At 43.0% G+C, this 14,379-nt stretch overlaps 7 protein-coding genes across 7 annotated transcripts; 4 read left to right on the top strand and 3 right to left on the bottom strand.

Annotated features, from left to right (window-relative positions):
• Window positions 1–339: 339 nt before the first annotated feature.
• On the bottom strand, window positions 340–1,377 carry BEWA_040310 (signal peptide containing protein; the record flags this gene model as incomplete). Its single annotated transcript, XM_004833388.1, has 1 exon — window positions 340–1,377. One exon carries the CDS (start codon window positions 1,375–1,377, stop codon window positions 340–342), a length of 1,038 nt encoding a protein of 345 aa, XP_004833445.1.
• Window positions 1,378–2,796: 1,419 nt separating this feature from the next.
• BEWA_040300 (pre-mRNA splicing factor, putative) lies at window positions 2,797–4,226 on the top strand (the record flags this gene model as incomplete). Its single annotated transcript, XM_004833387.1, has 4 exons — window positions 2,797–2,932; window positions 3,106–3,248; window positions 3,284–3,471; window positions 3,542–4,226. The coding sequence occupies exons 2-4, from the start codon at window positions 3,144–3,146 to the stop codon at window positions 4,224–4,226; spliced, it is 978 nt and encodes a 325-aa protein (XP_004833444.1). The 5' UTR covers window positions 2,797–2,932; window positions 3,106–3,143.
• Window positions 4,227–4,694: 468 nt separating this feature from the next.
• BEWA_040290 (hypothetical protein) lies at window positions 4,695–6,728 on the top strand (the record flags this gene model as incomplete). Its single annotated transcript, XM_004833386.1, has 1 exon — window positions 4,695–6,728. The coding sequence occupies one exon, from the start codon at window positions 4,695–4,697 to the stop codon at window positions 6,726–6,728; it is 2,034 nt and encodes a 677-aa protein (XP_004833443.1).
• A 457-nt stretch (window positions 6,729–7,185) lies between these two features.
• BEWA_040280 (signal peptide containing protein) lies at window positions 7,186–7,707 on the top strand (the record flags this gene model as incomplete). Its single annotated transcript, XM_004833385.1, has 1 exon — window positions 7,186–7,707. One exon carries the CDS (start codon window positions 7,186–7,188, stop codon window positions 7,705–7,707), a length of 522 nt encoding a protein of 173 aa, XP_004833442.1.
• A 1,055-nt stretch (window positions 7,708–8,762) lies between these two features.
• On the bottom strand, window positions 8,763–10,276 carry BEWA_040270 (conserved hypothetical protein; the record flags this gene model as incomplete). Its single annotated transcript, XM_004833384.1, has 11 exons — window positions 8,763–8,878; window positions 8,914–8,994; window positions 9,027–9,099; window positions 9,132–9,219; window positions 9,252–9,286; window positions 9,322–9,348; window positions 9,381–9,564; window positions 9,624–9,740; window positions 9,775–9,854; window positions 9,888–9,963; window positions 9,996–10,276. 11 exons carry the CDS (start codon window positions 10,274–10,276, stop codon window positions 8,763–8,765), a joined length of 1,158 nt encoding a protein of 385 aa, XP_004833441.1.
• Window positions 10,277–10,415: 139 nt separating this feature from the next.
• Window positions 10,416–11,929, top strand: BEWA_040260 (protein disulfide isomerase, putative; the record flags this gene model as incomplete). The annotated part of the gene is made up of 8 exons (XM_004833383.1): window positions 10,416–10,679; window positions 10,719–10,870; window positions 10,903–11,043; window positions 11,075–11,150; window positions 11,183–11,330; window positions 11,364–11,640; window positions 11,675–11,787; window positions 11,825–11,929. The coding sequence occupies exons 1-8, from the start codon at window positions 10,528–10,530 to the stop codon at window positions 11,927–11,929; spliced, it is 1,164 nt and encodes a 387-aa protein (XP_004833440.1). The 5' UTR covers window positions 10,416–10,527.
• Window positions 11,930–12,028: 99 nt separating this feature from the next.
• Window positions 12,029–13,812, bottom strand: BEWA_040250 (GMP synthase, putative). The gene has a single exon (XM_004833382.1). The coding sequence runs from the start codon at window positions 13,695–13,697 to the stop codon at window positions 12,129–12,131; it is 1,569 nt and encodes a 522-aa protein (XP_004833439.1). The 5' UTR covers window positions 13,698–13,812; the 3' UTR covers window positions 12,029–12,128.
• Window positions 13,813–14,379: the final 567 nt, after the last annotated feature.

Raw genomic sequence — 14,379 nt, 5'->3', positions numbered from 1 at the left:
TCAAGGGACTTGCACCCGATTGACCAAACTGTCAACAAACACCTCAAGGTTGGACGGTGCTAACATGTAGATTGTAGTTTCAATCTGCATTTACGACAGGGACGAACATGCATCTATGGAAACTAGGGATGATATAGGTACTACCAACAATGGCAGCAACCTGTAGTATAAAATTATAGTGTGTAATTTTCGCTCTAGAATAGTCCATGAAACCAAAGCTATAGTGTAAGATTCCAAAACTTGGATGTTTTCTCTATGGCACCAATGTGTTTATAGATACGCATAACATTTGCAGCTTTAGACCCTAAAAGTGATATCGCAGTCTCAACTTTCCTAGGGTTATGAATTTCCTACATTGTGCGTATATACAACAACACTTTCAAGTTCTTGGCAAACTGTAGCATTCAACTCGGTTGTATTATTCGAACACCTTAAATTTCTCAGGTTGTAAAACCTTGAAAGCATGAGATATGAATATTGGTATGCTGTCCGAAGGCCTGCCACCAACTTGTCAAAAATATTGTTCCAGGATACTATCCCTTCATCCACAATAAGTTTTTCTATCATTTCCATACGTGTTGGATGATAATTCCGGAGTCCATCTCTCTCAGTCTCAAAATCTTCTCGAGATAAATAATACCATTCTCCATATGTCTTCTTCAGATGTTTATATTCGTCCTCTCCTTTCTCATTTATAATAAATATGATAATTAATACAGGGCGAAAATTCTCTAAATAAACATCAGATGATATACACTTTTCATTTCTCTCTGCCCTCCAGATGAGTTTTTGTCCATCGACAACTTCATCAGAATAATAGCCTGATTTAGAGAAAAAGAGTCTCATTGGAGCTCCAGCTAATTTAATATCAAATATTTGGCATTCTGTTGTATCTGTACCATTCTCAATGTCCAACGTGAAGGCATATGTCCTTTCTAAAGGAATCTTCAACTTATCTATATGTTCATTATACGTTTTGGAACAACATTCCCATTTATCTTTATTCCTTACGTACCATCTACAATTTGAGAAGTTAAGGCTCGTCTTCATAATATACAGAAGATGTGGTTGACCGTGCTTCAGATATATTTTGAGATAATCAAATTTTTCACTTTGTTGTGGAGACCAAATGCCAACGTCATTGTTAATGATCGTTGTTACAATTACACCATTATTAGGAACCACAAAGACAATCTCATTCCCGTTGTCGTTGCATTGATAGACTGTGAAAGTAGAGGTATTAATTCTGGCAATATCTAGGATTTGTCTGGACAGTATAGTTGTATATGTCAATGGTTGTATTTCTATAACCTTATCATCTTCACAAGAGCCAAATCCTAGTAGATATGCCGCGTATAAGAGTGCCAAAACTTTCATCTTGCAGTGTTGTGTATCTAGTTTTTAATGGTGAATGTTTTTATTCCTTGATTTAGTCTAGCGATTTCAGAGTTGTATTTGTGCGATCAAAAGCGTGCAGAAATATTGCTATATAAAAGACATGATTAGATTTTGCAAATAGTAGAAAGGGGTGACTTTTAAAAAGTAGGGATACATTATGTAAGGATTGCGCCAAATATAATTAGTGTCCCTCTATACACTGGTAAAGTTCATTATTCCATACTTTGCATTGATTCTCCTACCATTGTATGTTTTATATAACACTATTAAATAGTGTATAAACCAGTTTATACAATCATCTTTGATAGTAATGACAACATGAAGCTATAGGGTACAGTTGGCAGATCCCCAAGTGCCTAGCGCCATTAAATTGCATGAATGAGCGTATTGCGGGTTGTTTTCCCTATTTTATCAAAAAATAACTGTCTTAACCAGGATTGGATTAGTGCAAACCAATGTATCCATATGATTATACTTTGTATACATTTTTGCAGAATTCTCGTCATGGCTACTTTTCCCAGTGTATGGTAGCACCTATAGAGAAAATACTCGATGAAAATCCAACCATCCATCATAACTTCTACTCTAAATATCTCTGTAATGAATACATAGGAAACAACTCTTTAAATCACTAAAACTACAATTTGTCCAAGAGCATGCATACAGAGGGGATAAACCACTGGATTATGTACTCGCATACACACACCAGCAACTTACCCATTCCATAAATTACATTTCCAAGTAGAATGATAATTCTAATGATCCCAAGGGGTCATTTTCTATTTACCCATGACACGGATATTTTAGAGTAAAAGTGATGTGGGTAGTAGCATCCTCATCCAGAATTTTCCACAAATATGGTGCCAGAGCTTACATGATGTAAATAGTCATGACGATGATTCTGCTTTCAAATGTCATACCTATACACATGAATTTGTACCCAGAGTTTTACAATGCGCTGTAATAGACGGGAAATTTGCGGGAACGCATTCCAATGAGTGTATGTGATTCCACTTTTCTGTCCATTGCCCATTTTATAACGTTACAGAGTCAGCCAGTGGTAGAAAACATCCTTTGCGTTGCAACATCAAGGGGACTACACATTCTCTTCGCCCAGGAATCCTACAGTACAGCTTCGCGGCGGACATGTACTAGTTTGCAAATTATCTATCTCCACGTTTACACATTTACGAGTGGTACTTCGTATCTCATTCGTTCTCGAGTCTCCGAGTTGGGGGTCATCGGAGTCGCAGTGTGAAGTCTACAAACTGGAGGATATCCCTGCCGTGGATCATTTTCCCTGCCAAAGACTTGGCAGTTGCACATTTGTTCATACACTTTGCCTATTCAGATCAAATCTGCCCAACAATGTCGCCTCTGTAAATCCATCCAGGTTCCACTTTTAATAAACCCTTCGTACTCTTACTGTGCCCATGTGTAACTAAAGTCCAGTATCATAGAGAAAATATTGGAATCTTATGGGTTACCCGCAAATACGCTCATTCTAGCATATACTACTCTGACACTGACTCAGGTACGCAATTTACATTATTGGGGCAATTCCCCGTTCCTCCGGCGGAAATTTCCTCTATGTGGGAGGAAAATTCAACTCTGGCCGTAGGGCGTTGGGGACAAGTGGCCCTGCGTCCGCTTCTGGTTCAATTCCCGGAATGGCCCCTCCAGAAACACAACACACCGCTCCTGTAGGAAACGTTATCTCTTTACAATAGAGAATAAGCTTTGAGATGGTTTATAAGGGTGGAAAGGCTAACCGGTCGCCTTCTTGCGTCTTTGTCGGCAACTTGCCAGAAAAGGTGGACGATCGCGATATTCACGAGATATTTGACAAGGTACGCGTTTTACACGTCTATAAAAGCCGCTATAGTACGGTGAAATCAGAGATATCGACATTAAACATGGAAAGACATCGAATTATACCTCATACGCCTTCATCGAGTTTGAGTCGGTACGCTCCGCCGAAGATGCTGTTGAATGCAGAGATGGGTACGAGTTTGACAGATATCGGCTACGTGTAGAGTTTGCCGGTGAAAAGAAGTCGAGGAGACATCCAAGGTTGGTTTACTACCTGTATGAAGCTACGCTGTGGAGAATACCATTAATACCCGCTTACACTCACACTTAGGAGTAGCTATGAGGATCGTGGATCCAGATATCCACCACCCACTAGAACCGATTATCGCCTAGTTATTAGCAACTTGCCTCACGGATGCCGCTGGCAACATCTCAAGGACCACATGCGCAAGGCTGGGCCCGTAGGATATGTCAATATTCAACATGGAAGAGGCTATGTTGATTTTATGCATAAATCAGATATGAAATATGCTCTCAGAAAACTGGATGGAACAGAGTTGTCAACCTCCGAGGATTCTGCTAGAATTAGGATCAAAAAGGATGACTACCGCAGGAGTAGGTCCAGAGACGCCTACAGGCGCAGATCCCACTCTCGTGGTCGTTATGCGAGCCGCTCTGGGTCACGCAGAAGGAGCCGTTCAAGGTCTCGTGACGGATATAGAAATTCAAGCAGATCCGCATCCCGTGATGGAGCACGCAAACGCTCGCTTTCATCCAGCAGACACTCTAGATCATTGAGCAGAGATTCTAGAAGTGTAGATTCCAAGAGATCCTTGAGTAGACATTCAAGATCTTCCAGTCGTCATTCTAGGTCCAGGAGTGCCGGATCTAGAAGATCTGCAGATAGCAGAGGTGAGGCATATCACACCAGCAGGTCTTATCAAGAAAGATCAAGAAGTGCATCTAAACATAATGGAAGTGAAGGACACAAGAGTCCAGAGAAAACTCAAGAGTAACTCTAGGTATACATTTACATTTTTATCCTCGGCTCTATGCGTCAGTCTTAGTCCATATGTGGGCTAGAGATGGCAGGCTGTTCTTTCGGCTACATCTATAACATCTGTATGCTTGTGGACAGCTGCCTACATTCCTGGGTTGTATACCCCTCGTAGATGTTTAGCATGTATGCAGGTCTAGGCATTTGTGGTTGCATATACATTGTGAACTCTGTGGAAGTTGATGATTGGATAGACGAACTAATTTCTACCGACGTGAGTGTTGACTGTACTACTGAAGACTGTATTGATAGTTGTTCATCTTGTCATTCTGTGGATAGTCTCTCTGACGGTGAGCTAGTTGTGAAGGAGGATGAATGAATGATAGTCTAGGGAGTAACTAAGGTACCGGTCTGCTCCCTTTGGTCGCATTGAGACTACTCATGGATCTCAGAGTTTTTAAGGAGCATACTTCTCTGAACATGGAGGATGAGCAAGGTATTAACATTAAATGTACAGTGTAGGGGATCAAAATGCATATGTCCGGATAATAATAAACCACAAAGTCTAAAGGTCGAAACGGTGACTCGTATTAATAATGTCACTAGTTTTACCAAATATAGTCACAGTATTCCAAATAGAACCTTTACTCTAAATAAGAGACTAAAGAATGGAGATATAATAGAGACAGCTATAAGAAGTAGAGAAACGTCAATACCTTCTGTGCAGAGTGTATCAGTATACTACTGGAATGGGAATCTTGGTAAACCTATTTTAATTGAAGTTAAGGATGGTAGCAGCGGGACTAAGTACTATTGTCACAGTTCAACCACTGGAAGAGGACGAAGCAACTGGTCAAATGTCGGTAATGAGAATAGTCGACTTGTTCAATTACTAGATGAGCAGAACTGCGCAAGGAACCATGCAGTACCGTTAGAAATCAGTGATCCCACAAAAAATCACGCTCCAGATATTAAATCTACTTGTCTAAATGAATTTAGAAAGATCACAGGTCCCATCTCTCCGAAACTTACTATTCCAGGGGGTGACTACACTGTTCAAGAATACAAAGTTCACACTCCTAGTGCTCTTGAAAATGGTACAAAGATCTCCAGAGTTGTCTTTGGAGGCAATGATACAAACATCAGTCTTCCAAAAAGGTATCCAGTATATAGAGTTAGAATCTACTCACAACAAGGAACTAAAGATAGCAATCCTCCTCTCATGCTCCAGTTTATAAAGGATGGAACAGATTCTGAATGGTTTTACAGCAGGAAAAAAGATGGTATAGACTGGGGAGAAGTTCATGACACTTATGGATTCTATAGTGATTCTGCAGGAACTGAGCCCCAAGAGGCACTTACAACTGAACTTGACAATGTTAGGTGTTTTCGTGAGAATCTTGTTACTATGAATATTAGTGAGAGTGTATCCGCAGGACAGTCATATTGTTGCAAGTACCATAAGGGTAATAGTGCTAAGGTTACAGTTAGCGAGAGCTTTGCTAGTGTTGGTTCCTATGCTTCCATTCCATTCCACAAACATGAGATTTCTGATGCAAATACTAAGCTTGCAAAGATAAAGTTTTCTCCACACAGTTATACTCAGGATACCACAAGAAAATACATCAAATTTACCGGTTTAACTCCATATATCACAGGTCCTGTTAGTGTTTATGTTTTCTACTGTGGAGGGAATGAGCCAGTTCTTATCTGTGTGGAATATAGTGGTGGACAAGGCAACGTTACAGGTTGGTATCAGAAAGACAAATCTAGTGATGACGATTCTAAGTGGATCATAGTTTCTAATGGACTGGATAAATCTCCAGATAATATACAAAACTGTAACGAATGGACAAAGCTTAGAGATGCACTACAGAATGCAAGTGGATGTTCACAGTATAAAACATGTAAAGAGCCTACTCAACCCTCATCTCCAGTGTTCGGTGCTGGTGGTCCTGCTAGACCTACTGGACCTAAAGAATCTCCTATGATTGCTATTTCTATTGAGTCACCCCCTAAAGGTGATCTTCAAGGATTTTATACTGCCTCTGTACCTACAATATCTCTTGAACCACCTACAATTTCAACTGGTGCTCGAGGATCTATTTCTGGTAGTAGTACCATCGTTGGAGAATTCCCGGATGTACCCATTACCTCTGGTAATTCTCCGGAATACCCTGCTGATTTTCAAGGTGGAGGTGCTCATACTGAAGGTACTCTTCCCGGAGTTGGTAGTGGACTAGGTTCTGCTAGTACTGTTCCTGAAGAATCTCCTACTACTCAGGTTCAACGTAATGAACATTCTCTCCAATCTGACCCAGCTCCTACTACTCAATCTCCATCACCTGCCGCTGGAGCTCCTGCACGTTCTACTGGTGGACTTCTTGAAGTTCCTTTTGTTGCTACTATTGGATACTTTTTTGCTACTTCTGCAGGATCCGGATTAACTGGCTTCTTGGGATATAAGGGTTATAAGTTATACCAAAACTTTAAAGGAGATCCTTGGGTTAGGCAGATTTGAGACTCTATGGAGATACTAGCTTTGGTACTGAGTAGTTGGTCTTAATTTGTTGGTTTGTTTTTGTTTCATGTTAGTTGTTTGTTCTGTATTCTACTCTTGTGAGGTTACCTGGCTGAATCTTAGTGATTCAATTCCTGCCATCTCACAGCTTTACTCTCGAGATAGGAAATAAGCATTCATGCAACTCTGAGCAATATGGAAATTTTTTGGTCATTAGATGATCAAGAATTGTGGAAGAATACTCTTAAACTATGACCTTCCCACTAAAAAGTCGCCTAATCCTCCACTCAGGCATTTCTAATCCCAACAAGAACAAGTCTCAGTCATCCAAAGCAACTACCAAAAAACTTGAGAATTATGGAAATTACCTATATCCAAATTTTAGACCTGTTAATCCATCTGGTGGACTGAAATGCATGTCCATTATCAAGAATGGAAATCCTAATGCCCCAGATGAATGTTTATTCTTCCTAAGTTTTATCGCAATAAAATGAAGGTCGTTGTGGTATTTTCTACTCTTTTTGTCTTGTCGATACTACGTGTTTGTCATTGTAAAGACGATCCTGTCAGTACAAAGGAAACTGTTGCTCCAGTTACTGAGTCAGCTGGAAATGTTGATGGAACCATTGATCTTGCCAATACAGATGAGCCAAAGTTAAAGACAAATATCAAAAATGGCAATGGAGTAGTATTCAAGGAATATTGCGTAGAGGACTGCCACGTAACATCTGTTGTTGACGGTGATAGGGAACTGTGGAAATCTTCTGGAGATGAAAAGTGCCTATTAGCGGGATCTTATACAAGTGGAAATGAAGTGGTTCTCTACCTAGAAATCGATGACAATGGTAATGAGAAGTTTAAATACTTTGAGAAAGTAGGCGGAGCATGGAGTGAGATTGACCTAGATTCACTTGTTAGTAAGGCAAGTACAATGGTAAAAGGAGGTACTCATACTCTGTCCGAAACTAGTGAGTACTAGAGAAGCATTGTCAAACTATATACCACCCTCTTTGACGTATAGATATTGAGGGAAGATTAAACTGCTCCAAAGAGTGAGATTAACAAAAACGATGGTTCTGAGAACCTTTCCAAGAATAATCCTAATCACAATTATTTCAATCCATTTTTTAATACTAATATAGTCCATTAGGCCTAAAAATAATCACAGAATAACCAGCATGCGGGATAAAATAGTCCATAGTCTTTGCCAAACTAATTTCTATTCCCTTTCACTATGGATATATCTATGAAAAGTACACAGTTTTAAAGTCCAATAAAAGTGTTTTCTGTTTAAAATGATCCCAATTTGGACCACAGTCTGCGTATATCCATAGATATTCTTTTCCTTCTTCACCCCATGCATTTTGTCTATTATTCTTCCTTTGTATTATTAGCCTCCCTCTGCCATGAACAGTTTCATACTCGGAATATGGATGCATCCTCAATATTTTGTCTGGTATTATTCTTCAACATTCATGCTCGCCAGTGTCTAGAATTTTGGGTGAATGCAAGCACACATTTTGAGGTGGACATGTCCGAGAATGACAAAGATTATGGCAATATTTGAGACATCCAGAAAAGATGATCTAGAGGATACTATATATTGTTTCCAAACTTCTTGCATGTCAATACACCAAGACAAACGTATAAAGTGTAAACTCACTAAACATCACATTACCACGAAATAAAAACTCCGGTTGAAAAAATTACCTGGCAATTCACTGTAACTGCCAAAGAGCGAGAATGATAAAATGCAGTATAATTTACGAAGAGTTTTAAATTGTGATGCCTTGTGGCATTTGTTAATCTCATTTGGCCGTGCATTCTCTTTTTATATTCCTAGTAAACGGTGCAGTTGTAGAGATTAACTGGGAGGAATACTTGTTGAAATAATGTACAAGTTTGCGTTAAACTGTTTGTTTAAATTCTCTACATATTGACTCCAAATTGGTTCGACTTTAGAATAATCTTGCACCTCTCTTGTGAAGACTGTGTGCCCGGTACACCTATACATTCTTTATACATTCACTAAACTTACATTTCAACAACGTTTACGAGTTCCTTGAATCTCTCCATGTTCTTGAGAATAAAGGGTGCTGTTGCCAAATAGTACAGGGTGCAGTCCTTTGGTATCTTTGCTAGTATGCATCCTAAGTGTTTTCAACAAGATAAAGACTAGTCAAACCCATCGGGGTGAAATTGTTGTAAATTCTTGCGGTGGAGCCTGCCAGTATAGTCTCTATAATTTTCTCGACCTCATCCCATCCTGTGAGTATTTCTGGTAGAAAAGACACAAACCTTTGGTCTGTACACCTTCAACCAGCGCGGTAAAAAAGAGCTCCCAGACCCTTTTAAGATGCGGAACTGCCACCTGAAAGATTTTTAATAGGGAAGACCACCTACCATTGCGTCAAAGAGAGTGCAAATGAGATTCTCGGTTCCAACGTGCGACTTTAGACACCATAAAAAGTCAAAACTTGCCAACGAGTAGCTGAATTGTTAAATCTACACCAAACATCGTACCTTGAAAGTGGAACGAGTTTTAAAATATCGTCTTCCTACATTGCAATAGTTACTGAATGGGCAGAAATACCAAAACATTTGGGGGAATTAAAGATTCCTGAAAAGTTTTGTAAATACTCGAAAACATACGTGTTGAATGTGCAAGAAAATGCGATTTATTCTCAGGTAGAATATTTTGGGGAACTCTTGAATGTATTCGTTAATGAGCCTCAGCCCATCGCTTCCATAAATCTCTGTGTAAATGGCCAGCAGGACGAAATTCGGGAGTCTCCTGTGCTTCAAATATGTTACCAGGACATCTTCCAACTCTATCCTAGAAATTTTAACATGCACATTTGCCATTTGCTATGACGCAAATATTCTAGGACCTACTTGAACTCCTGTGAAGTGTTTTCCGGCTCAAAGTCCCTGAAGGAATCGATATTCTTGGCGACCCATCTATAGTGTTTTGCGATTTCGTGCTTTTCCAAATTCCATTCCGAACATCTCCTGTGTAATGTTAATCATTTGACCAGAATAAAACCTCTGTATCTCCTCCAAAACTCCGTCATAGTCACCCCGTGATGCCAGAAACCGAACAGAATGCTCCAAAACCAGGGGTCTCTGAAATGCTATAATCAGCCATACGAACCATACCAGATTTGGGGTTGTAGCTGCGGCCATGGACAGGAATTTTGTGAACAAACGAGCGCACGATTCGTCTTGGTAGTGTCTAAAACGCGTTTTTTCTGAGCCAAATCTTACATGTGGAAGATCGAGACTATGAACGTGAAGAGGTCTTCGGGCACGTAGCCTCGGGGAGGGATGCTTTCTAGGAATATCGACGCGATTTTGAGCGCTTCATTGTGGCTGTCTACGGTGTTCTCAGCGATGAGGCGCTTCCCTAGGTGGAGTAGCTGCGATCTAACGTGACTTTTGATGTTCCTGTAGGATCCTTTTGACGAACGGTGGGTATGAGACGTCCTCCTCTCCAACTTCGACTCGTCCTCCGACTGACTCAATTCTCTGCCAATTTCTTCCTCCATACTGCACACATTGTAGTCAAATGTCACTGTCTCGTCATTCCTGGGGCCTGTGAGGGGTCAGAGTCCAAAATGTGAAGTCTGAGCGCGGCGTAGGGCCGCCGGGATTCCATCGGGAGCCTCCGGGCGCATTTGCGCGTCCACTTTTCATATTTTGGACAAGAGACTGAAATTTGCGCAAACATCCATCGATTGGCTCGGGGACTGACTGAAAGGACTGGGTGTAGCGGATTTGCGGTTCGTCGAGTGGAGAAATGAAGGGACTCTGGGTGTTGGCCGTCCTCTGTGTGAGACTCTCGTTGGCTGGACTGTACGACGGCAAAGGCGATGTCAAGGTCCTCAGGGACCCAGAGTTCACGCAGCAGGTCAAGAAGCGCGTTTCAATCGTTGAGTTTTACGCCGACTGGTTTGTCTCGTGTCTTCATCCTCAACGCTTTTGTGGCAGGTGCGGGCATTGCAAGGAGTTTTCTAAAGTCTACAAGGAGGTTTCCAAGGTGCTAAAGGGTGTGATTCCGGTTATCGCCGTGAATGACGAATCCTTGGCTCAGAAATATTCGGTAAAGGGGTACCCTACGGTCAAGGTGTTTATTCCAAACGGTACGTTGCGGCTGGTTATGCAAGAGTTTCAGGTACCAACAACCCTGATGTCGTGGATTACAACGAAGCCAGAAGTCTGGAACCGCTTGTTGCATTCGCAATGAAGAGGTTGAACAAGTATGTCAAGGACAAAGTGTCTAAAGCTACTCCGAAACCAAAGACTAGCACAAACGGTTTGTCCTGTGTAACCTTAGAATCTCGTAGAAGTCCCTGGGAGCGTTGTACAGCTTACGAGCGATAATTTTAAAAGGACAGTTTTGGAAGACTCGAATACGCAGTGGTGAGTTGTTGTCTCGTCTAGTCACCATTTAGGCTCGTGATGTTTTATGCTCCGTGGTGTGGTCACTGCAAACAGCTTGAGCCAGAGTGGGTGAGAATGGCAAAAAATAGTGGCTCTGTAAAGGTTGGCAAGGTGGATTGTACCGTTGAGACATCCCTGGCTTCGCAGTACAACATCAAGGTGAGCGGTTTTTTGGCATTACAAAACATCCAGGGCTTCCCTACCATCATCCTGTTCCCTCAGGGAGGGAAACCGATAAACTATGAAGGCGCACGAAAGGCAGATGATATCTTGTCGTTTGCAAAGAGGCACTACAAGAATGTCGGACCCCCAAAGAGAGTCAGCAAGGTCTCGGATCTCAAGGCCAATTGCAGCGGACCGCTTTGCCTCTTGTTCTTTCTCAACAAGGATGCGGAGTCGCAACTCGACACCATTGCAAATGTTAGACAAAAGAGTCCAAACACGCCATTTCCGTTTGTCTATACCACGGGTGAGTGCTTATTCATTCATCAAATACGCACCAGAGGGAAGTAACCCGCAGTGGGAAGGAGTCTTTAGACTTGGGACGTTTCCGACGCTTGTCGGATTGAATTTGGCCAAGGGTGTCTTTGTACACATGAAGACGGCCTTTTCAGAGGTTTGATAGTCAGTAGCTTTGCATGCATCTTCTGCAGGCGTCTGTTAGCGCATTTGTGAATTCGATAACTAGTGGAAAGGCGTACGCAGAGCGTCTGTCTGAGGATCTTGTTGACGAGGATGTTGTTAGAACTGAACTGTAAATTTATGGGATGCTTTATGTGCACAACTACATGGCGGCTAGCGGGCCACCTCGCAAGGGTAGGGAGAACAACTGAGAGCGAATAACTAGAGAGAAGAGTACGTATAAACAGTTAGATCGGGACGAGGGTATCGTCCAAGTCTAAAGCACATGTATAAAAACTTGGCAAAAGCCAATCCTAAACTATGCAAAGCAAAAGTTTACTCCCATTCAATGGTAGCTGGGCCCTTGTTTGTGATGTCCAAGCAAACTCTGTTAACTCCAGCGACCTCGGAGGTGATTCTGGTGGAGATTCTCTCCAAGAGATCATGGTCCAACTTGGCCCACTTGGCGGTGACAAAGTCGACGGTGTTGATGATCCTGAGTACAACAGTGTGGCCGTGGACTCTCTTTCCGTGGACAATACCAGTGCTACGGATGGTAGGCAAGAAAACGCAAAGAGCCTGGCTAACCTTGACGCCGGCCTTCTCGATTTCGTCCCTAGTGATCTTATCAGCTTGTCTGACAACCTCAACTCTCTCTGGAGTCAATTCGCCAATGACACGAACACCAAGACCTGGGCCTGGGAATGGTGGCCTGGTGCAGGTGTAGTCAGAGAGCTTCAAGAGTCTGCCGAGGGCTCTGACTTCCTCCTTGAACAAGTACCTTACGGGCTCAATGAGCTCGTAGTCCAACTTGTCTGGGAGACCACCAACATTGTGGTGGGACTTGACTGGAAGCTTGTTTCTCCTGTTCAACTCGGACTCGAGGATATCAGGGTAGATGGTACCCTGCAAGAGCAAGCAGTTGGCTGGGGAGAAGCCGAGCTCCTTGATGGCAGCATCGAATTCTTCAATGTAGACTCTACCAATAATCTTACGCTTCTGCTCTGGGTCGGTGACGCCGGCGAGTTCCCTGAAGAATACAGCGGATGAGTCCCTAATAGTGACTTGCAATCCTGGAATCTCGTTGGTCAGTCTCTTGAAGCAGCAGTTGGTCTCGTTGAATCTCATGAGACCAGTGTTGACCATGATACCGTGGAAGCGGTTTCCAATGACGGAGTGGACCATTGCTGCGCAGACGGTGGAGTCGACACCACCAGAGAGACCAGCAACAACAACCTTGTCGCTGCCGCATTGCTCCTTTATCTTCTTCATCTCTGACTCGTAGTAGAGCTCCATAGTCCATGACTTGTCGCACTTGCAAACCTTGTACAAGAAGTTTGACAAGAGGGCGTGTCCATGCTCAGAGTCGGAGGACTCTGGGTGGAAGTAGACGACCCAGAGTTTGTGGTCTGGGTGGACGGCGGCGACGACACCCTCGAGGCCGGCGGCGGTACCGAGAGCCTTGAATCCAGCTGGAAGGGCATGCAACTCATCGTTGGTGTTGGCATGGACCTTGAAGACCTGTGGAAGGCCCTCGAACAAGACATCGGCGGCGCCGAGAGTAAAGTCGACGACCTTGTACTCGGTCTCCTTGCCCTTGACGACCTTGCCGCCAAAAGCCTTGCATGCAACCATCATACCGTAGGAGATACCCAAAACAGGGACACCCTTGGCCTTGCAGGCGTCGAAGAGGCTCATGTCGAGGTGAACGACATCGGCGTCGAAGACACTTTCAGTACCACCACAGAGCAAAACACCTGCTGGTGCTGGTTCTGGAAGACCCTTGAAGGACTCGATAGCCTGGAGTTCACACCTGACGCCGAGTTCGCGGACCAACCGAATCAAAGCACCGGAGAAGGTGCAGCCGAAATCCAAAAGCAAGACAAAAGAGTCTGGAGCAGCCATGTTTGAGAGAGGAGAGCAGAGAAGAAACGAAAGAAGAAAATTCGAGAATGCAAAAACCAAAGAAGAATTGGAGTGAATGGAGTGCTGTGGAGCAAAGAATGGAGTGTAATGTAGTGATCTCAGGCGGACGCCCTTCCTCCCCAGAATCCGCCGCCGGTTTTGGCGCCTTTAATAAACTCTTTTATCACCAAATTGTCACTGTGTACTTCTCCTTGCTCTTTCCCCCCGGAGACCCCTGGAATACCCAGAGTTTACAGCACTCGAACCGCCGTAACCGGCAAACAATGTCCTGGGCTCCAAATTCCGCAGTCTATTCGTGCAGAAACACCTAAAATTAGCTATCCTAGACATCCACACTATCTATAACTATTTGTATTTAAAATAAACGCCGTGAATCGATGGTTTCACTCGTACAAACCGCAAGGAATTGCCGCCACTCGCTCATGGCAGTTTGGCCCTGCCACTCTGGAGCCTCCGCTGCTCCCAAATTTTTTATTCTTCAGGGTACGCTTGGCTTTCTCTTCAGCCGTACGATCTCTCTGCCTGATTCCAGCAGACGATGTTGCATTTTAACGGCTTTCGGGTTTTGAGGCCCTGGACACGTGCATGTCGCTCAGCCGCCAGGCAAAATGCGCTCAAAATGCTCTTTTATACTGGATTTTCGCGAAACTCGCGCTCTCGC

This window comes from Theileria equi (genome assembly GCF_000342415.1).
Source record: "Theileria equi strain WA chromosome 2 map unlocalized gcontig_1105316255037, whole genome shotgun sequence".
NCBI lineage: Eukaryota > Apicomplexa > Aconoidasida > Piroplasmida > Theileriidae > Theileria > Theileria equi.
The sequence above is the reverse complement of the archived record's forward strand: the minus strand, read 5'-3'. Positions and strand labels throughout refer to the sequence as shown.

What these genes read in the sequence shown, in the direction of transcription:
- BEWA_040250 (XM_004833382.1), bottom strand. Translation starts at nt 13,697, where the DNA reads ATGGCTGCTCCAGACTCTTTTGTCTTGCTTTTGGATTTCGGCTGCACC.